General features: G+C 44.1%; 2 protein-coding genes across 3 annotated transcripts in view; one reads left to right on the top strand and one right to left on the bottom strand.

The window, feature by feature from the left end:
• The window catches only part of PRMT7 (protein arginine methyltransferase 7), a 76,297-nt gene extending 69,425 nt beyond the window's left edge, over positions 1-6,872 (bottom strand). Inside the window, exons 1-2 of one of the 2 annotated variants that reach the window (XM_036750589.1) lie at positions 6,737-6,872; positions 2,554-2,665 (exon numbers count right to left, since the gene is read on the bottom strand). In XM_036750589.1, coding sequence (XP_036606484.1) covers positions 2,554-2,665; positions 6,737-6,770 — 146 coding nt within the window. In that variant the 5' untranslated portion in view covers positions 6,771-6,872. The remainder of the gene's footprint in view (positions 1-2,553; positions 2,666-6,736) is intronic. The other variant, XM_036750590.1, reaches the window with a different exon arrangement.
• On the top strand, positions 6,763-15,580 carry SLC7A6OS (solute carrier family 7 member 6 opposite strand). The gene is made up of 5 exons (XM_036750591.1): positions 6,763-7,155; positions 9,418-9,789; positions 12,265-12,465; positions 13,749-13,875; positions 14,614-15,580. Exons 1-5 carry the CDS (start codon positions 6,964-6,966, stop codon positions 14,745-14,747), a joined length of 1,026 nt encoding a protein of 341 aa, XP_036606486.1. The 5' UTR covers positions 6,763-6,963; the 3' UTR covers positions 14,748-15,580.
• The last annotated feature ends 6,362 nt before the right edge of the window (positions 15,581-21,942 follow it).

Raw genomic sequence — 21,942 nt, 5'->3', positions numbered from 1 at the left:
AGCAGCATGTTTCATCGGGAGCCTTTGAAATCGAAGTTGGTCATTATATTGATCCAAACTCCTAAGTCTTCCAAAATCGTTCTTCTACAATATTGTCATTACAGAAATTGTTTTGCTTGTTCTGTCCGGTTTACTTTGTGACATAATAATTAATAAAACCTAATACCAAAGGCCTAGAAGATTGTGCTATTTACCAATGAAAGGTGAACCCCCAACAGTGACATCACAGCACTGATATATTCATGAATGTGCCCATTCCCTAATTATGCTACAACATTTCAAGGGTCAATGATGTTGCTGGGGTGGGCATTTCTTCTACTGAAGCACATCTCCATCCCTTTTAACACTCTGACAGTCTCTGAGAGCTGCTGTGGCTAAAAATGCCATCACACTGGTGAGGAGTCTCCAAACACAGAGCTAGGCTCATCTACAGATCTACACTGCTTAGCATAGTACATGGCACATAGTGAACATTTAATAAATGCTGATCGATTGACTAATGTTGCAAAACCTATGCTCAAAGGCCTCTCAGTGTAGGCAGGCCTGCCAGGCCATTCTCTGTGAGAACCCAGGATCACTCACATCCATGTCACAGTGAGGCAATGGAGGCAGGCATTAGTGGAGACCATGACACATAGCTACTATATTATATTCATTTAGAAGATGGGACTCCGCATAACTAGAGGATAATATAATGATATAATTTTACATTTATATAGTGACCCCCTCATCTATAAAGTGCTTTCCTTTCCACTCTGTGAGGTAAATAGTACACTATAATCCCCATTTCATAGATGAGGAAATGAAGGTCCCAAGACATTGCGTGACTTGCCAATAGTCACAATGCTCATATGTGTCACACTCAGATTTTCTGATTTCGACTGACATGCTCTTTTCATGCTTTATCTTCAGAGGACACGGAGGATAAACATTAATGTTCCATAAGGATATTCATTCTCAGTGATGGAAATGCAAGCTAATCAAGAGCTCTTCCCATGAAGACTGGCACACTGATTCTATCTGGTACCACTGCAGCATGACTTAAATGTATCTTCCCCAGGGAAAAATCAGCCTGAATTATTAGGGGGCAGGGAGAAAGCAAAGCCTAGTTCCATTCCAGTCATTCTAACCCATATGATACATGTATTCTAATTTCAGCTGAATGTGTAGATCTTTAAAATTCAGAAACATCACCACCATAAACTCTTGTTTCCCTTTTGCTATACTCTGCAAGACTAAGAATGTTAGAACTAACAAGGATTGTCTATCTATTTACATGGCTTCACAAGATTTAGAGCCAGAAGAGATTTAACCTCTTTTTTACAGACGAAGAAACTAAGGTCCAAGAAGCCCAAAGATTTGCCTAGTATTATTACATCATTGGTTAAGAGTACAGCGAGAATAAGACCTTCTGACTTCAAAGCCAGGGCCTTTTCCAATACGCTAGGCTCCACATCTTTCCATTAATACATAGCCCAGAGCCTGTACATCGGTGTTCTCTCTGTACACCCGTAATGTGATTATTACTACAACGCCATGAAGTAAAGGTTGGCTCAAAAGGGGTTGAAAATTCTGTGGGTTGGCACAAGAAGTAAGGGGACCTTACGAGGAGGGGTGCCCCATCCAAAGAAGCACCTAGATCACCCAAGTGAGCTGCCTGCCTCTAGGAGGCAAGCATTCATGGGATGAGATTTAACACTACTAGGTGATCCCTGTAGTGAACGTTTAGCAAGGTCAGAATGCAGACAACGGAACAGCCTGCCTCTGTTCCTGTTATAAAGAGATCTCAAAGGAATTTCAAAACTACACGCATGAAGTACTGCTCCATCCCTGGTGTGGGATCTCTTTGGCTCTGTCACATAAATTCCATGCAGTTGTGTGTTGGCAATCAAAATGGGCTCTTAGCACTTAGTTCAACCAAGTGCCCTTGTGGAATTTGGCCTTTATTTCCTTTATTAAATTAGGAGTCCTTGATGACCTCCTTGCCTCAAGGGAAAGCCTAGTTTACAAGGGTTTGAGTGACATGTTTGTGACATCAGAGACTTTTAGACCACGTGGGTTTAAGTTGCATCTCTGTGACGATTTTAGGGCACATGGGTGAGTTGCATGTGTGACTAACCCTTGACCCTGAAAAAGATATAAAACCAGGGGTTGGCTTTCTCTTTTTTGGAGCTCTGACCCATAGCCGTGGTGGTGCACATGACTCTGGGCCAGCCCTTGTTATGAGCTCCCGGGCTGAACTTAGATGTTGGTAACTATGAATTGTATTTGGCCTGTCTGTCGATGTTTGTAATTTGTTTGTATTTGCTCTGAAATTCAGGGTGCTGGATTTTTCCCCTTGAATGGTATTTGTATGCTGAATTAAAGTAAGCTTCTTAACCCCTTAACGGGGGTTTCCTTAGTAAAGCAGATCAAAAGAACCCGGGCCTGCAGCATTCTGTGAGCTGGTTGTTGTTGATTTTACACCCCCACAGCAGCTGCTAGCCGGATTGTTGCAACAAGTTGACGGCACTGTAACTATTCAAAGGTAACTGAAGCTCAGAGTTACCCTACCTTGCAATCTCTTGGTGATAATCATAGTGCTCATCCTCCTCCAGCCACTCCACTGAGCCTGTTGTTGGGTTCGCTCGCCCACAGAAGACCTTCATGGTGCCAAATTGGCCATCTGGTTTTTAGTGCAGAAAAAAGAGCTCTCTTGAGTCGACTTTAGCAGAGGAACTTGTTCTTTGGTCCACTTATCAGAAACTTATTCACATATAAGACCCCCAAAATAAAGCAGAGAGAAATAAATCAATATGCTAACAGAGCACAAACCATTCTATCTTCAAAGAGTCCCAACTAATCAACATGATTCAGTTAGTGTCTCTTGAGCTTTAAAGAAGTCTTTGATTATTTGCAATATTGTTAAGCATATGTTCACTGTAGCTTAAATCCAGTCAGCAAACACTGTGTAAAAAGGTCTACAGGAATAAAGGGTTAGGCTAAAGATAACAAAACAATACTCAAGATGAAGTACAACCAGGATGGGCATAAATAGGAGAAAAGGGGAAAATGGCAAGGGAAAAAAAGAATGGAGAAATCAAGCAAGAAGACAAAGGGACAGAGAAGGAAGGGAAAGGGGGAAAAACACACTACAGAAGAAAAGAAATGCCACCAATAACTGCTTCCCTTTTCCCTGAGAAATACAAAGATACCAAATAATTCAAAGAGACTGGCTAACTTTATACTAAGCAATATTTGTTTACATATATAAAATTCAAAGACCTATAATCTATAATTTTCTTTCACTGTCAAAAGTAAACTTACTTGACAGTAAGTCTGTCTATGCAGGTGGACCTGACATAAACCGGGAAAGACCAACAGTCTTCTCCACACTTATCCATAGGTTGTCACAATTAGCTGTCAGCGCTTGTACATTCTGCCTCTATAATGCCTCTCATAATCCATACCCACTACTACTATCCTAGTTCAAGCCCTATTTGTCAGCAAGAATATCACAATAGTTTCACAACTGGTTTCCCTACCTCCAATCCACAGTATACGGCACTGAGTACTTGTACTGAAATTATTTTGCTAAATCATAGCTAGTCACAACCTTGGTCTACAATCTCCAATGACTCCCCATCAACTACCTAAATTTCTACATGGATCTCTTCCTCTCTATGTGACCATGATTATCACTGACAATTTTGTGTAGCATTCCCAGGAACTTAAAAACATCTTGATATTTCATTAAAAACAGTACCACAAGGTCCACTTTGCCTTTGGATAAATTTTTGTTGTTTACAATCACTTCAGACAATACCCTTTTCCCAACCATTATCTTTGTCTTTCTGTTGCTTAAATTCTGAAGTATGTGCTGCGACAGCCATGAACTACTTCTAAACTCTTCTCTCCTGGCAGAACCCAAAAGCTTCAGGCAGAGCTGGGTAGCTTCTAATCTTTGTCTGTCTTCCACTTCACTAGAAATTCTGAAGATCAAAACTAAATGCCCGCCTTCCAATTTCAGTTAATTACCAAAGAATAAAATAAAAGCACAGTATACAAGGGTAGTGTCACAACAGTAAACTTAGATTATACTTATGCCATGTTTAATCCTCTTCTATAAAAGTTACTTAAACTATTTCTTTTGCACATAAATGAAAAAAAAACCCAACCTCCTCAACTCTGAATTCAAAGGCATTCAAAATATATGCCCTAAACTAGTTTTCTAGTATTCCTCTATATAAAGTTCCAGTCAGACTGGAATAATTTCTAATGCACGAATATGTGCCATCCTTTCCTACTTTTACTCATGAAATAGGGCTTCCTGAAATTTATACATAAGTTAAAAGTTTAGAAAGCACTATGTACTTTCTCTCACTGGATCCTCACATTGTGAGGATGCCACTGAATATATTGCCTCCTTTTATAAATAAGGAAATAAGGGCAGCTAGGTGGCGCAGTGAATAGAGCACTGGCCCTGGAATCGGGAGGACCTGACTTCAAATCCGGCCTCAGACATTTGACACTTGCTAACTGTGTGACCTTGGGCAAGTCACTTAACCCCAATTGCCTTGTCTTCCCCCTCCAAAAAATAAAAATAAGTAAATCTAAATAAGGAAATAGATTCTAATGTAAGTGACCTGCTCGTTGTCGTATAGCTAGTCTAAGAGACTAGATTTGAAGGCCAGTCTCTTCTGACTCCAACCCCACGCTATGCTATTTCCTCAGTCTCCATGTCTTTACCATATCCACCTGTCAAAATCTCACCCATCATTCAAGGCCTGGTCCCAAGGACAGCTCCTACAGGAAGGTTTCCCTGATTCTTTCCAACTATGTGACCTCTCTGAAGTCCCCCCAGCACCTTGTTTGCCCATAAGCAGCCTGGAATTCTAGAAATGAAAAAATACTGTTGCCAAACAATATGGAGCCAAGAGCTTGGGTACAGATGAGTCTACAAATACTGGCTGAGGATACCTGCAAATGATAGGGTTTGGGGTCAGTCAGCTCCTTCTCCTTGAGGAAAGGAGTATGCTTTTATCTCCCATTGTGTGCCTCCCTCCCCCTTCCCTCATCAGTTTGCAATACAAGATAAACTATGCTTACATGGAAGCTCCTAGAGTCAGCAACTAAGTTTCCCCTTTGCCTTTGTATCATGTAACACTTAGCACAGTATCTGGCACGGTAAGCTTTATTGATGGACTAAAAGTGATTTAAAGTTTGCAAAAGCATTCTACGTATATTATCCTGGCTCTTATTTTTATTAGGTGGGTAGGTTTGGACAAATGATTTAACCCCTCTGAAACTCATTTTTGTCTTCTGTAAAATTCAGAGAGCTTTCCGGGTGACCAGCAATGTCTAACTCTAACTCTGATCCTATGATCTCATTTGAGGCGCAGGAGAAGATAGGGAGGTGCAACAGGTATACCCCATTTCACGAGTAAGGATCACCACCAGGATTTGAGCCCAGATATTTGACTCAAATTCCACCTTGGCTCCACAAATCAAACCCTAACCCAATCAATGCCTGTCTGTCATCCCTCCACACGGATTTCCTTGGTTAGAATTGTGCTTCCCTACCCAGGTTTTCTATAAACAAGCCTTTCTCTTCTTTGGTTGTCTCAGAAAGGTGGAGGGACCTAGGAAGGTGCTATCCCAGCGTTTGTCTGTTGAATGGAGCTTCAGGAATCTCCAGGCATCTTCGTTACAGCAGCCCCTAACGCAGGATCGGGCTATACTAGCCACGAAGGGCTGATGATAGCACGTATCATCAGCCATGAAGGAGTTCCCATTCCCAAGGGGGATAACAGTCCTTCCTGCTCTCCCGACATCGCATGCGCTTTCTTTTTTGGGGGGGGGGGGGGTTCTTCACGCGTTAGGGGTCGGTGATTAGCCATTTAGAGGGAAAGGCCTCTACACTTCCAGAGAAACGTGGCATCGCTAACCGAGATTGTGAAATGCGTTCTACATTTTTGGTTTTATGTTATTTGAGGGGACAAGGGGGTGATTTTCATTTTGAGAAGCACGTCGAACAAGAGCCGCTCCGGACGTGGAAGGCCCCGGGGATGCTGTAATTTAATCTGCCCGTTTTATACATTAGGAAATCGGCGTCAGAGAAGGAACCTGACTTTGCCTAGGGTCACGCTGGGAGGAGCATCTAGGTCTTCGGTCTCGGGGCTTTTTCCTCAACAGGCCTATAGCTCCTCCTCAAACCTAGAACACGGCCTCAAAGCACAAACCAGGAGGTATCGGGGGGAGGAGCTCAGGTGCTGGCATGCCCCCTCGGCAAGGGGTCTGGGGGGGGCGGAACCCGACCACCTGGGGTTCCTCTTTCGGGAAAGCGACCTGAAGAAGCTAGGCGCCCCCACCCCACGAGTAGGGACCCCCTCGACTCCCTCCGTGCCACTCCGGGGAGCGCGGTAGACAGACTTGGGCCCCGCCCCCCGGGGAGAGAGGAGGCTGCGACCCGGGCCCGAGAGGTGTGAGGAGGGCATCTCAAGCTCCTCAGTCCTTCGAGGATCCCCCCTCCCCCCACCGGCCCTCCTCCAAACGGCCCTGAAACGGGGCCCGAGAGCGCCGCCTCCCCTCCGTCCCCAAACCGCTCCAGCCTCTTCTCCTGCGGCCCGTCAGGCACGCATGGACCGCGCCTGCCGTCACGCACGCGCACTGCTTCCTCTCCGCGCTCCCTCCCCCCCACCCCTCCCAACCTCCGCTTTAGAACCGTAACGGTCGGTCGGCCGGCTACGCGTCTCACCGTCCTCGCGACCAGCCGCTGCAGGCAGCGCCATCTTCTCCCAGCTACTAGCCGGCCCAGAAACACGTGTCGGGGGGCGGGGTAAGGCTTACTGGAGGTCCCGCCCCTGCCTCGTGAGGCCACGCCCACCAAGCCCAGAGACCGGGAGGAAGCACGTACCTCGCGCTGTCGGAGGCGGGGCTAAAGGGAAATCCCGGCATGCCCCGGGGAAGGCGAGTAGGACGACGATGGAGGCCGGTGCGACGGCGGCGCCCGCCGTGCTGCGGGTGAGGCGGAAGCGCGGCGCGGATCCTGCGGAGGCGCTCGTCCTCGCGTGTAAACGGCTGCGCAGCGGGGCCTCCGAGGAGGGGGCCATGGCCGCGGGGCCGGGGCCCGTGGAGGAGAACGTCTTCAAACTGGCGGCGACCGTGTGCTCCCAGGTAGCGGCCCCGGGCTGGGGAGCGGCGAGCTGGGCAAGACGGGTCGTTGCAGCGATCCCCCGGTCTCCGACCGCGGAAGCTGGGGAGCAGGCAGCCGCCAGAGGCAGGAGGCCTGGCTTCAGGTCCCGCCACCACTGACCTCTGGGGTCTGAGCCTCAGTACTTAATCCGAAAAATGGGGGTGATCATGCTTCCAGAGCCTGGCCCACCGGGTGGTTCTGGGGAAGCGTTCCAGAAATAGAATTTTACACCCGAGGAAACTGAGGACCAGAGAAGAATAGGGATAATCATTACCCAAATAGGAAGCGCCAGCCAGGCCAGCGCCGAGCCCGCATTACATGGGGGGGGGGAAGGGGGAGCCCAGGAGAAAGGGGTCACTTAATTACGTGATTTTGCACCAACAAAATCAGGACAGTCAGGATAAGAAGAGAAGCTGTGGCCAGGACAGAAAATCTTGGCATCCAACATTTCAGATGTCCAAGGCGTGGGAAAGACACCCCGAAAGACCAGAGAGGCATTCCTCCATAGAGAAGCACCCAGACGATTAACAGGCTTATAAAAGGTTGCCCAAGTCAGTAATAAGAAGAGAAAGGCAAATTAAAATGACACCTAAAGATGAGGAAAGTCAGAAAAGGTCCGTGTGGGAGTGAGTGCCTGTGGGAAGAGAGGGAATGATTGGGTGGCCCTGTGAATTGGTCCAGCCATTGTTGTAATGTAAGCAATTAGGAATTACATTCTTAAAATGACCAAAGTGTTCACACCCTTTGACCCAGACAAACATCCCAGTGCTGAGCATGTACTCTAAGGAGGTTAAGAAAAGTCATCTATAAATTTGGAACCATCTCCAAAGGGCTATAAAAACGTGCATACCCTTTGACCCGGCAATACCACTTTTAGGGCTGTATCCCAAAAAGATCATACAAGGGGGACTATTTCTAGCAGCTCTTTCTGTGGTGGCCAAGAACTAGGAATTGAGGGGGTGCCCATCAAGTGGGGAATGGCTAAAAAAGTTGTGGTATATGAATGTAATGGAATAGTAGTGTTCCATAAGAAATGATGATCAGACAGATTTCAGGAAGACCCGGAAAGATTGGCAGGGACTGATGCTGAGTGCAGTGAGCAGAACCAGAACATTGTACACACTTAAGAGCCACAGTGTGTGATGATCAACTATGATAGACTTAGCTCTTCTGAGCAATGCAATGATCTAAGACTCATGATGAAAAATGCCATCCACATCCAGAAAAAGAACTATGCAGTCTGAATGCAGATCATAGCAGACTATTTTCTCTTTTTTGTTGTTTTTTATGTTTTCTTTCTCGTGGTTTTTCACTTTGGTTCTGATTCTTTCACAACATGACTAATGTGGAAGTATGTTTAATATGATCAGACATATATCTGATTGCATGCCATCTTGGGGAGGGAGAAAAATTTAGAACTCAAAATCTTATAAAAGCAAATGTTGAAGACTAAAAATAAAACTAATTTATATATAACAGCATCATGGACATAAAGAAGTAATACATATCAAAATACTTGTAACAGTATTTTGGAGGGCAGTAAACATGGTTTGGAAAATCAATAATCATTTATTATTAAGCACCTGATGTATGTCAGGCACTGTCTGGAAAACTGAAACAAAGCTGATATCCATGAAGAAAATGGATAAATCATGGTTTATCAACATAATGGAATGTTATTGTACAAACAAAAGGGATTCAGAAAAACGCAGGAAAATTAGATGCAGAGTGAAGTCAGCCAAAATAGGAAAGCAGAAAACTGAACTGAACACAGTATGATTATAATAGCTAATTTTGATGTCCAAGAAGGGAAGAAATAGACCTCTTCCCTTTGAATGGAATAGTGAGGGCCTACAAGGGTGGACTGCATACAGTATTGTCAGACTCAGATGATGGGGCAGCAGATTTTGCTTCGCTGTTTATTTTTTAAGAGGGAAGGCTAAGCTCACTATGTGAGGAAGGCCATATCCAGAAACAACTATCACAAACATGAAAAACAGCAACAACACTTTAGAGAAAGAAGGAACACTGGACCTTGGAGTCTAAAACCTGAGTTCAGGTGTGACTGCCCCTCAGTCCTATTGAGCATCAGTCTTTTCACTTCTCTTCAGTGTTCATGAGCCTCCCCTATGGCATCTGTACCATGAGGAGGTTTAACTAGAGTACAATGAGGGTCCTCCCCAGCTCCATAATTTTTTATGTCCTGGTTCATGCTTCTGTCTCTTTCCTCTCTTCCCCCTTAGGATGAACCTGTTCAAAAGTATGTCAGAGAAGCCATCACCAGACAGAAAGCCACCAGAACCCTGACTCCTTCCCTGGAAAGCCACCAGAGAATCCGTCAGGATCTCCTCACTGCAAAGCTGGTGACCCGGCAGGATGACCGCTACCGCCTGGTCTCCAAGCGCCGGGCCCACTGTGCCGAGGGAGAAGCCGCCCCGCTGACTGTGGACGCTGCCAGCAGGGTTGAGACGCACAAGCTGGACTCTGATGGTACCAAACAGACGTCACAAAGAGGAGGCAGTTCATCCTCTGCAGAAGAATTTCAGCTATTTGATATCATTCATGAGGATGCCGCTGAGAAAGAGACCCTCTCCATTCCTGCCGCCTGCTCTGAGGTAAAGCTCTCTGCGACTGTGCTGTTTTGTTGTTGTTTAGTCGTGTCCGACTCTCCGTGAGCCCGTTTTGGGGTTTTCTTGGCAAAGAGACTGGAGTGGTTTGCCCTTGACTTCTCTAGCCCATTTACAGATGAGGAAACTGAGGCAAACAAGGTGAAGTGGCTTGCCCAGGGTCACCCAGCGTCTGAGTGTCTGAGGCCAGATTTAAATTCCAGGTCTGGCACTCTGTGCACTATGGTGCCACCTAGCCGCCCATTTTGTAGGGAGTGGCTTAAAGCTTACAAAGGACTGCCCTTCCCCCCAGCCTGGTGGAGTGGGCAGTGCAGGGACAGGTGATCCCCCATTCATAGATGAGGTGAGAGATTCAGAGACAGCAAATGAACTGCCGTAGGCACGCAGGCTGTAAGTGTTAGAGCTGGATTGATGGAGGTGATTGGACAGAGAGCTTCCAGTGTGTGTGTCAGAAGTCACATTGACCTGAGGACTGATGCTGGATCAAGGACTCAGTGGCAGAATCCCAGGCATGGAGAAGTTACTCCAGGTCTAATCCTCGGTGGCTTCACACTGTACACAGGGATAGATAGCTATTCCAGCTACTGGACCTGGCACAGTTATACTAATAATACACAGGTATGTAGCATTTTACGTTTTGCAAAGTACTTCCCTCGTAACCACCTTGAGAATTAGACAGTATGACGACTACTGATGGGCCATTTCATAAAGGAGGAAGCAGAGGTTCTAGCTGCAAAATTCTAATTCTGTAAATGAATGAAACTTTGTTCTTATTCATGTTGGTGTTATTTTCTACCCTTCTTCCTCATCCTGGATTCTTGCTGTTTAATAATGCTTCAAGAGATATTGTTGTTGAGTCTTGCCTGACTCTCTGTGACCCCCTTTGGGGTTTTCTTGGCAAAGATTCTGGAGTGGTTTGCCATTTCCTTCTTCACTGGATTAAGGTAAAAGAAAGGTTAAGTGACTTGCTCAGGGTCACATAGCTAATGCTATTTGGGGCAGAGTTTCAACTCAGGTTTTCCTGACTCCAAGCCCAGCATTCTATTCACTGAGCCACCTAGCTGCCTTCAAGGCAAACAGGTTAAGTGACTTGCCTAAGTGTCACACCACTACTGAGTGTTTGAGGCAGGATTTGATTTTGGGTCTTCCAGACTTCAGGCCCAGTGTCACTAAGCTGCCTCCAAGGGATACCACACATCATTTAACCACAGAGTCCAACCCCCTGCCTCAAGCATGAATCCTCTCAGGTCCCGCCCCTCAGGCACAGAAGCAGCTGAGGACCTAGGGTCAGGGTTGAAGAACATTTGGGGTTTTTTTGTTGTTTTCATTACCCATCCGCAAAAGGGAGTTGGCAAGGTTGGGTCTTGCTGATATGGCCCTTCTCAGCTGAGGCTACTTGCAGGTTTTGTAGTTCTCTCCTTCCTCCTTCTGTGCATTTTGACCTTCTGTCTTGGGCTGTGGCCACTCCAGTAGTGGCCTGTGTACAGCACTCTGATAAACCCGGTATATAACAGCAGTAGTCATTGTGAGCAGATGTAACCAAATGCCTTAACGTAGAAAATCTGTGAAGTGACCAGGCCCAAATTCAAGGGACTTTTCCAACTTGGTTTGAAAATTTAGGGTACTCTCTTCATTGTGGCTCAGTAGTCATCAGTAAGCAAGTTTGACCCCAAAGAAGCGATAGGAGAAGGCTCCTGAGAATTAGGGACAGAAGTGGCAGAAGCATGAATGGGAAATGCTGCATACAGGATGTCAGAACTTTTTGATAAGTTGTTAGTTTTGCAGAACTTTTTCTTTCTTCCTTTTTAAAAATAGATTATTTTTCAAGTAACAAATTTTTTTTATTGCTGTTCCCTTCCAACCCCCCCCCAAATTGAGCAAAATTTTCTTTATTCAAAACAACCCAAAAAAATCCCTCAATACGTGACTGCATAGTCTGATAAAATTAATTCCTACATTGGTTATATCTGAAAATGTGTGTCTTAACTCATCATCTTTGCAGAAAACGAATGGCATGTTTCATTTTCATTCTTTTGTACCTCATGGTTTATCATTTCATTGGTCAGAGTTCTAAAGTCTTTCCCTATCACATTATCAGTGTATAAAATTGTTCTACTTCTGTTCACTTTTGCTGTCCATGAATTCATAAAGGCTTTTTAAAAAAAAATTTCATTGTTATAAGGGATGATCTCTTGGAGGGCCTGGAGAAAGGGATATAGCGAGGAAATGTAGGTAATAACATGAGGTAGCAATAAAACTTTATTCTAAAAGAATAGAAACATGTAGTTAGCTGTGGATTAGAACCATGGGAAAGATAATAGAACAAAAAATTACAGTGCTCTGAGTCACTTTATATTTCTGAGATGAAATGGTAAATTCTACATGGTTGTCCACTTTGGTCTATTGAGATTCTTGGCAATTACATATGTTAGCCATAGTCATTCCTTTGTGTTTTCCTAACAGAAATCTGACCCAGATGTGATACTCTGTAATTCAGTAAAGATGATCCGTGAGCGGCTAGCCATCTCTAAGGATGGAAAAGGAATGGAGCACCGAGAGAAGGAGGATGATTATGTCTATGACATTTACTACATGGAGACATCTACCCCAGGATGGATTGAAAGCATCCTCTCTGTGCAGCCCTACAGTCAGGAGTGGGAGCTGGTAAGGCAGGCATCGGGCACGCAGGCTTAGGTAGGCCCTGAGAGCAGGGGTCACACACAGAATGGGATCGTTGGAGGGCATCTCAGCATCCATCTGACGGGCCCATATGATGTGACATGCCTGCCAAGTGGTCATCCAGGCTCTTCCTGAAGACCTGCACAGATGAGGAACTTCCTGGGATGGCCCACTCCCCTTTGGGGCAGCTCGAATGGCTGGGCTGTTCACCCTAAATATACCAAAGCAAATCTAATTCTTCCTCTCGTGACTACCCTTCTCCAAAATGCTTGAAGACAGCATCATGTCCCCATTGAATCTTTTTTCTTTAGGTTAAATGTGCCTAGTTCCTTCACCCAATCTTCATAGAAAAGAAACCTATAGAGGTGGGTTGTCTTCCAGTCAGTACCTATTGAGGCAGCTGGGCGGTACAGTGAATGGAGCCCAGGGCCCAGAATCAGAGAGTTTCAATGAAGCCTCAGACACTTGAAGCAGGGTGACTCCAGGCAAGTCAAAATGTTACTTCCTTCTGCCCCAGTTCCATCATTCACAAAATGGGGATAATAACGGTACCTAGCTCCCAGGTTGGTTGTAAGGGTCAAAGGAGATCATATTTGCAAAGCACTTTGCAAACCTTAAACCACTATATAATTGCTAGCTATTCGTATATTTAGTTCCTCCAGTAATGATTTGCACCTTAAATGTTTGTATTTTACTCATAATCTTTCTCTAGGTTTGTAACAAAATCTTTATTTTGGGTCATCTGAAAAGACTTGTGAAGAAGCATCTTTGTAGTTTAAAGCTTTAGTCTTTTTTGTCTTTCTTGCACTTAGGGCAATAGAAATATGTATCATGAGATTTAGTCCTAGAGGTGACCCTAGATAGCGTCTAGTTTAGGGATTCTTAACTTGGGATTGAGTTTTGACAACAGTCTTTCAGTATTATTGAATTCCATCATGCATAGACTTTAGAAGATTGCCAGATGGGTCCATGACATGAAAAAGGCTAAGGAACCTCTGGTCTGGTCCAATATTCTCATTTCACGGATAGGGGTATAGGGCCTGGGGGAAATGGCTTGTCTGAGGGCACAGAGCTAGTAACTAGGAAGTAGCAGGACCAGGATTAAAATCCAAGTGTTCTGAACCCCCCCCCCCCCTCCCCAGTCCAGCAGCGCCGGTCCTGCTATCCTCTGTGTTTGGATTACATAACCTGCTTTTCCAAAGTAGACGGTAGTTTGTGATCTCTCGGGACCCTTTGACAGTGACTATTACTTGTATTGAGGTAAACAGGTAGCTGATGATCATCAAGCAGAGGAAATTGATGATGACGATGATGAAGATGAGAACAGTGAGAATCACTGGCGTAACGAGTACCCTGATGAGGAAGAAGGAAGCAGTGACAGAGAGAGCACCAGAGGTAATCACAGTACAAGTTCACACTACGTAGCACTTGGATAGATTTCTTCACAATGAATTAGTCAGTATGTATTGCCTCCTCTCTGCCAGGCACTGTGCTAAGCACTGGGAATAGAGACAGTAGGGCATGGTGGTTAGAATACGGCTGACTCTGCGCCCTTAGGCAAGTCAGTCAATATTTATTAAGCACCTACTATGTGCCACCGTGCCAAGTGCTGGGGATAAAAATGGGAGGGTGGGGGGGAGCCAGACAAGTCCCAAGGTAATGCAACAAGCTGATAAGTGAAGAGATGTCTGAGCTGAGTTCTCTCTTAAATGGAGGCTTGGAGTTCATGGCCCCAGCCTGAGGCAGAAGGTACTAATGAGGTGGAATACAGGGACTGAGGGGATTTTACAATATGGTGAGGTTATCCAAGAGCTTCTGGGGGACATAATGGAAAGGTTAGTCTCAAAGGAGTGCAGCCATATCAGACGTGAGAATTCTCGTTAGTCTGAGCCTCACCTCCTCTTTGAAATGAGAGGTTACTTGTAGGTTATTGTGAGGGTTGAATGAAGTTTTTTAATTGTATTCAATTATAAAGCCTTGAACTTTGTAGAGAAAAAGGTCCTGGTTTCTATTCCTACAATGAGGAGGAAGAAATTTGTATAGCACAGCATTCTCACAGCCAGCTCATCTATGGATACCTTCAAAAAAAGATGTCAAAAGTGCCTAGTTCATCTGTTCTTGTTCTTTTTCTAGGATCTGAAGAAGAATACGGCAGCTTTAGTGATGAGGAAAGTAGTGTCATCAGACCAAGGAAATGGAACAAATATCCCTATGATGTGCTAAAGGAGTTTGAGTATGACAGCTCCCAGGACTTAGATTCAGACTGAGGATTACTCAAGCATTCACCAGTTACCTGGGACAAACCCTTTGGTGGCTGTGGCTGTAGGCATCAGCCTCTTTGCTGCTGACCCTGCCCCAGTGTCACCTTGGAAAGGGGAAGGGGAAAAAAATAAGCCTCTGGGGATGTTTGGCTCTCAGGTCAAATTCTGGCCTCCAGACAACTCTGTGCTACTGGGGAAAGAAAAACCTTAGATAAATCAGAGCTCCTTTGCCTCCGACTGCAGTATTGCCTATTGGTATGGGAAGAAAATCCTCTTTCACCTGATGCTGCTAGAAAATATTTTCCTTTCCCTACACTTCACTTTAGCCCTTTGTTTAATGTGAAAGATTTTCACCTTCCATGTGAAGAATTGACTTTACATGTTCAGATCTACAGCATCCCTAAGTTTGAGTCTTGGTGAGAAAAGTTAACTTTTGAAGCCAATGAATAAAGAAAGATGTCACCAACGTGCTTCACGTGAAAAGATTGGTCTTCCCCAATCTCAGTCCTGCCACTAAAGGCAGGTCCTGCTTCATGCTGCTGAATGAGGTGTTTCTTTGGAAGCCTCTAGTGTTAGAGGCAAAAACACTATGAAAGGCCACACAAAGATGCCAACACAGGAAGCCAATGTGTGTATGTTCACTAAAGTGGTTTCTGGTTGTGACAAAGTGAAAAGAATCCTTGTTGGTATTGTCCTCCATTTCCCATCTGTGGCCTTACTATGATCCTGCTTGTAGCGTTGGGAGTCCTTTGACAGAAATGCTAAGGGAGCTGTGTGTGTATATGTATATGTGTGAATTTGATGCACTGACTGTATTAAAAATTATTTTGGAACATGGAAGAAAATGCTTTCTTAATGTTTGTTAGACTCTTCACTGTGGATCATGCCACAACCTCTCCTTCCCTGAGGCTGGCAAAATTAACTGTATTTACTTTGTAGTGCAACAGCAGTGATCAAGAATGTGGTCTCGGGTTTTGCTTTCCCTTGAGAACGGTTGCTGGGGAGCTCTCACCAAAGGGGAAAACAATCTCAACCAGCAGACGTGACTGCCAGATCACACAGGTTAATGGCAGAACCTGGACTCAATCTGGGTCTGGCTTCCAATCCATCGTCCCCCAGACAAAAGGTACAAATTGTCTAGCTAAGAAATGCTCATCAGGGTAGAAATTTCCATAGATCTAGTCAGTCTGAGGCCATAACTAAGTAACTGGACTTGAACAGAAGCTTTCTTCCTGGCATCTTTTTGGGCATCCCTTACCATCCCCAAATTTCTTTCCATTAATTTGCTACAGGATAACAACTCAAAATGAAGTTGAGAATTAAATTGAGTTAATAAAAATGTCAGACTTGTCATGACGATGTAAATTCTGTAGGGGAAGGGGAGAGAACATGCTTTGATTCTGAGATTTTCATACTGTCAAGATAGAAGTATATACCTTTATAAGAGGTGAAGCTAGAGATTAAAGTTCACCTTTTTCTTCTATTACTCCCAATACTAAACAACAGTGTTTTGTAAAAGGAAATGTCATTTCCAACTTTACACTCACAACTGAAAGGCTCCAGCTGTGCTTTCCTAGCTTTGGCACTGGTTAAGCCCTCTGGATTATCTATACCTGCACAAGAGACGAGGACTTGCAAAAAGACACTACTGGTCAGAGTGAGGATCTCAGCCAAGACCAGGGTTTTAAATCTACGTCTTCCGACTTCATATGCAGGGCCCTTTCTGCATGGTCATACTGCCAGACAAGAGGCATCTGCGATATAAGGGAAGGAGCACTGGAGTTGGAATGAAGACAGGTTGGAATCCTAGTTTGGTTCTTTAGTGCATCTATAGGTGCCAGCTTGCCCAAGGCCTCACCTCTCTCAGCCTTGTTTTCTTCATTTATAAAATGAAACAGTGGATGACCTCTATGGTACCTTCCAATTCTAAATCCTATGATCTTAATTAGCAAATTTAGTAGGTACTTTTTAAAACTGAAAAGACTTGCAGAGGTAGCTGAGATCTGATCCCTTTGTTGGACAGTGCCACCAGATCACATCACTTCATAATCTTACTGTTTAGGAATTATACCACTTCTGTTTTAGCACCTCCAATAAGACTGAAAGCATATACTTCCCAGAGGAGCCCATTAAATTTCTGGATTATCTCTGGTTGAGCACTAAGAGGTTGAGTGATTTACCCATACCATGAGGCTGGAATTATCCTCTTTGCATCTCTGCAACTGTGAGGTACAGCCTGATTCCTCCTGGTGAAGAAAAGTGCTATGGAATTCACAGGTAATCAACTGCATATAACTAAAGGAGCTCTAGTTGTTTTCAACCCAAAGGTTCTAGGTCACAAAATAAAAGCCTTTCTTGATGCTGCCCCAAACATGTTATTTGGCTTCCTTCCTAGGACTAGATTCCAGGAAAACCTAAGCTTGCAATTTCTAGGAATAGCTAGAATTATCAACAGTAGCTCAGTTACAAAATATAGTGGTATAGACTATCAAGAAAGCATATGACTGGGTAAGGAGATAGGTAAGTTGTCAAGACTAAGAAACAATCCAAATACGACACTGTTACCCTGAACATTCAGAGACAGAGGCAGGACTCCAGCATGTTGGATAAGTTCTCGTTGAAGGGTGTATGGGGTTATACATGGATTGTACAGTATGAAAAGGCTGGGTTTCCAGCTGCACTGGTGAAGGAAGGAAGGAACCACATAGTTGAGAGCATTAGTCCCTTAAAGTGATAGCTGAGTAAAGGGAAAAGGCAGTGCTATGTCAATGTGAGTTACTGCTGCATTGATAGTTGCTGTCTCTCCCCCCAACTTTGACTATGAGTTTAAGGGCAAATTAAAACAGTTGTGTCAGCAAGAATAAAAGGCCATTAGACTCTGGTTTTGACAGGCTTTCTGGAAAGCCTAACCCTAATTCTGGGAATTTGGGGCTTTCATGTTTTTAATGCTCCCTTCTGTTTCCCTAGAGGAGTTAAGATTGTATTTATACAACCTAGTGCTTATCCTAGTCCTGGACAAGTGGTAATCAGTTTGTGAATATGCATACTACCCTCTAGTAAGGAAAACGTGCTTTCCTTTTGAACTCGGAGCTACAAAGTGCTATTATTTTCCCTAACTATTCTTCTCCCAGTTAAATAGAGCATCAAACTTGAGAGTCAAAAGATTTGGCTTCTAATTAGCCTCACACGCTCACTGTTGTGACTAAGAGCAAATCTCAGAGCTTGTTTCCTCATTTGTAAAATGCAGGTGATGTTCTAACCTCCCTCATGGGATTGTCATGAAGAAAGCATTTTGCAAGCCTTCTTGCAGCTTCTTTTCTCTCATTCACCCTATACCAGTGCAGCTAACAGTAAGTACTTACCATGTATGTTCAAGGCCCTGGGATTACAAAGATCAAAAATGAATAGTCCTTGCCATGCTGGACTTGACATCGTACTGGAAAGAATAGATGACATCTACACCAATACACAGAATACAGTTTAGCCTTAGATAAGGACAAAGTAGAGATCCAGAATTTGAAGGAGAGATCACTTTCAGCTAGGGGATCAGAAAAGGCTTCATGGCAGAGGTGGCAGCTGAGATGAGAAAGGAGTGCATTCCAGTCACGGATGCAGGTGCCATAGACCGAGGAATAGCTAAACAAACTAGTTAATGAGTATAATGGAATATTACAGTATGCGCTAAAAAGACAAAGAGGAAGAATCCAAGAGAAACATGGGAAGATGTTAATGAAATGTGAATAGAATCAGAAAGACCATTTGCATGACCACAGCGATGTAAAAAATGTTAAAATGAAGTCAAACATGGCATTAACTGTAATTATCTGTCTTGGCCCCAAAAATAGATAGGGCTGGATTTGTGATTTCATGGGCACAGGTAACTTCACTTCTGGTTAAGGAAATTCCCTCTGCCTTGAGCACTAAGAGGTTGAGTGATTTACCCATACCGTGGAGATAGACTTTAACCCGGGTCCTCTTAGCTCCAAGGCCAGCTTTCTAACCACTGTACTGCACTGCTTCTTGCCTCCGAGATGTGTAGAGAATTGGATATTGCCTCAGACATGGTTGCTGCACTACAAGACAACAGAATGGCTAGATATAGACACAGAGCTGAGATGAACATCAGAAGCAGTGAAGTCCACACCAAACAGGGGAATGATGTGGCTAATTTGTAAAGAATGAGTTAGAGAAGCGACTGAAGGCAAGAATACCAATTAGGAGACTATTACAATAGTCCAGGAAATAGGTGATAAGGGCCTAATTTAGGGTGGTAGCAGCGTTAAGTGAAATGGGAAAATGGTGCAGGAAATATTATAGAAATAGAAACAGGATTTAGCAAAAGACTAGATGAAAAGAAGCAAAGAGCCAAGAACGACTCTCAGATATCAAAAATGGGTAACAGGATGGCAGTGTCTATAGGGAAGTTAGGAAAAGTGATTAGAAGTATTGGAAGTCCAATTTTTCTTTGGTGGTACCTACCAGAGGATATTTCTAAGGTATAAGGAGGAAGTGGAACTGACAGAAATATGCTGTAGATAGATTTGACAATGATCTTCAGGTAGAGCTATGTTAGAATTTTAAGGGACACCCACCCTTAAGATGTGGGAGAACAGTTAAACAGCAAATGGGTCAAGGAATGGTCAGATGGGAAAACTAGGAAAACCAAGGAAGCAGAGAATACCCAGATGGGAGGGAGCCGGCCACGTTACATGATATAGAAAAATGAAGGAGGACAAAGGCTGAGACACAACCATCTCACTTGGTTACTTCAGGGGCCAACGGTGACTGGAGCAAGCAATGTCTACAATACTGGGGACTCGAGTCACTATATGGTGTCAGAGTAAAATGGGTGGTATGGAACCAAAAGCAATTACTCAAAGGACTAAGGCAAGCAGTGAGGTCAAAAGGACTCTTATCCAAGCAAGTTAAAAGCTGAATCTAAAACCTTGTTTATAATTAGAATCTGTTGTCAGACAACATATGTTAAGTACTTAATGCTAGAGTCAGCCCCCTTCTTAGAACTGTAGCTTAATTTCTCTTCAACTGGTATAGAAACTAAAAGGATTAGACAAAGCACTCAGTGGGTTAGTCCCATGGACGTGGCATGCTGTGCTGGCGCATTCATTAGATTTTTTTCCCCTATCTTTTAAAGGGTTTACTTCACAACTTCATAAGAGTTCCTACTCAAGCCGGGATTAAAACCAAAAGTAAATAATTTCAGATACCAGTATGTACCTCCTGGGAGCTGGTTCCCCCAGAGTACAAAAGAAAGGTCAATTTACAATCCTTTAGGATATTAACTTCCAGTCCTCTAGTAGCAGGTTACCCTCCCTACAGTAACAGTGGGTCAGAAGGGAAAGGCCTGGGCCAGGGGAACTAATAAGGTGTAGCAACAATTCGGCCAGCAGTTGCTGTGGCGGTGAAAGACCAACACAAGTCCTACAAGGACACTGCCGGCACAGGTACTTGTGATCTGCTTTACTAAGAAAAGCAAGTTAAGGGGTTAACAATCTCAATTTAATCCATCATACAAAAATCATTCACTTACATCAGGGGAAAAAGCCAGCACCCTAAGCTTCAGAGCAAATACAAACATCAACAGACAGCCCTTGTCTGATTCAACTCTCAATGCATAGTTACCAAGGTTTAACAAAGTCCCAACATCCAGGTTTACAAGCTGGAGAGCTCTTAACTACAGCTACCCAGAGTCTCCACATCAACACACCTCCAAGAATGAGAGCCCCAATGGAGAACACCAACCTCTGGGTTTATTTATCTTGTTCAGGGTCAAAGGGGAGTCACACATGCGACTTACCCACGTGACCTAAAAGCATCACAAAAATGCGACTTAAACCCACATGGTCTAAAAGCCTCCGATGTCAAAACATGTCACTCAAACCCATGTAAACTAGGCTTTCCCTTGAGGTAAGGAGGTCATCAAGGACTCCTAATTTAATCAAGGAAACAAAGGCCAAACTCTTCAAGGGCACTTGATTGAATAAGTGTTAAAAGCCCATCTTAATTATAAATGCATAAGGGTAGGTACCCCACTAGTATTACCAACAGAATATGCCCTGTAGATAAGATCTGTTGCTATGTAAATACAGAGGAGCCACCAGCTCTGTAGTGTGGTCACATTAAGAACCAGATGTCATATAAAGTGGCTCATTCACAAAGCATGCAGCGGCTAAACTCTCCCAGACAGGCAATGGGACAAGGTGTTTATGTCCATCAAAATGTCTCAAGTAACAGTTGTGTTTTTTAATGAAACTTTTTAATTAATCACCAAGTTACTACCTCCTGGAAGCCAACTGTCACCCCAGAAGAATATCCTGTGTGCAGAGTAGCACAGGTCAGGGACTTTCAAATCTCTCCAGGCAAGAGCTCAATGAGATTTGAGATTTAAGGAATTACCTCACATGAGGGAAAGTGCAAGGCACTAGACTGGCACAGATTTGAACTAATTTGTGCACTAAAGTGGCAAGGCTCCCAGGAGGTCAGAAAGGAAGTGAGGAGGAAATGATTGCAAAAGAATTTAATTTTGAAAAAAAATTAATCTTGAGCCACTAAAAACAGTCATGTCCTAGAGCCCTCCACTAGTCCCAAAGCTCAGAACTGTTTGCAGAGGCACTGGAAAGCAAAGAACTATAGTTGCTACCCTCCCTCAGAGTAATACACCACAACCATACCTCAGCTAGAGGTGGCTTCCATCTTCGGAATGATGCAGTTGATGCTTTCAGTAGACTTGAGAATCTACTAATACCCACCCGACACATACCAGCTATATGACCCTGGTGAAGTCACTTAATCTCAAACTCAGTTTCCTCATCTGTAAAATGGGGATAATAGATGTTGTAAAGCTCAAAGGAGAATATAAATTAAAGCACTACATAAATGCCAAGTTATTTGTATGGTGCAACGTGGCAGAGAGAGCCAGCCTGGCAACTCTAAGGCCTGGGCTCAAGACCCACCTCTGACACACACCAGCTGTGTGACCATAGGTAAGTCAGCGCTTTAAGGTTGTAAGTCACACAGAAGGTACCTCCCTACATTCATGGAGGGAGTTTCCTCACCGGTGAGTTTTCTATACCCATGAAATCTCAGGTCCTGTCCCTATCCCACACATCTCACTTGAAACACCTGACTATGTCAGCATGGAGCCTATATTCTGCTCACACCCGAGACTATACTCAAACCAAAT

Source organism: Trichosurus vulpecula, chromosome 3 (assembly GCF_011100635.1).
Source record: "Trichosurus vulpecula isolate mTriVul1 chromosome 3, mTriVul1.pri, whole genome shotgun sequence".
Taxonomy (NCBI): Eukaryota; Metazoa; Chordata; class Mammalia; order Diprotodontia; family Phalangeridae; genus Trichosurus; species Trichosurus vulpecula.
Note: the sequence above shows the minus strand (reverse complement) of the source record. Positions and strands in the feature narration are given on the sequence as shown.

Bases quoted from the DNA above. Each gene is read 5' to 3' on its own strand.
- SLC7A6OS (XM_036750591.1), top strand. From the start codon at position 6,964: ATGGAGGCCGGTGCGACGGCGGCGCCCGCCGTGCTGCGGGTGAGGCGG. The intron at 9,790-12,264 runs GTAAAGCTCTCT...TTTTCCTAACAG, and splicing joins TTCCTGCCGCCTGCTCTGAG to AAATCTGACCCAGATGTGAT. The intron at 12,466-13,748 runs GTAAGGCAGGCA...TGAGGTAAACAG, and splicing joins ACAGTCAGGAGTGGGAGCTG to GTAGCTGATGATCATCAAGC.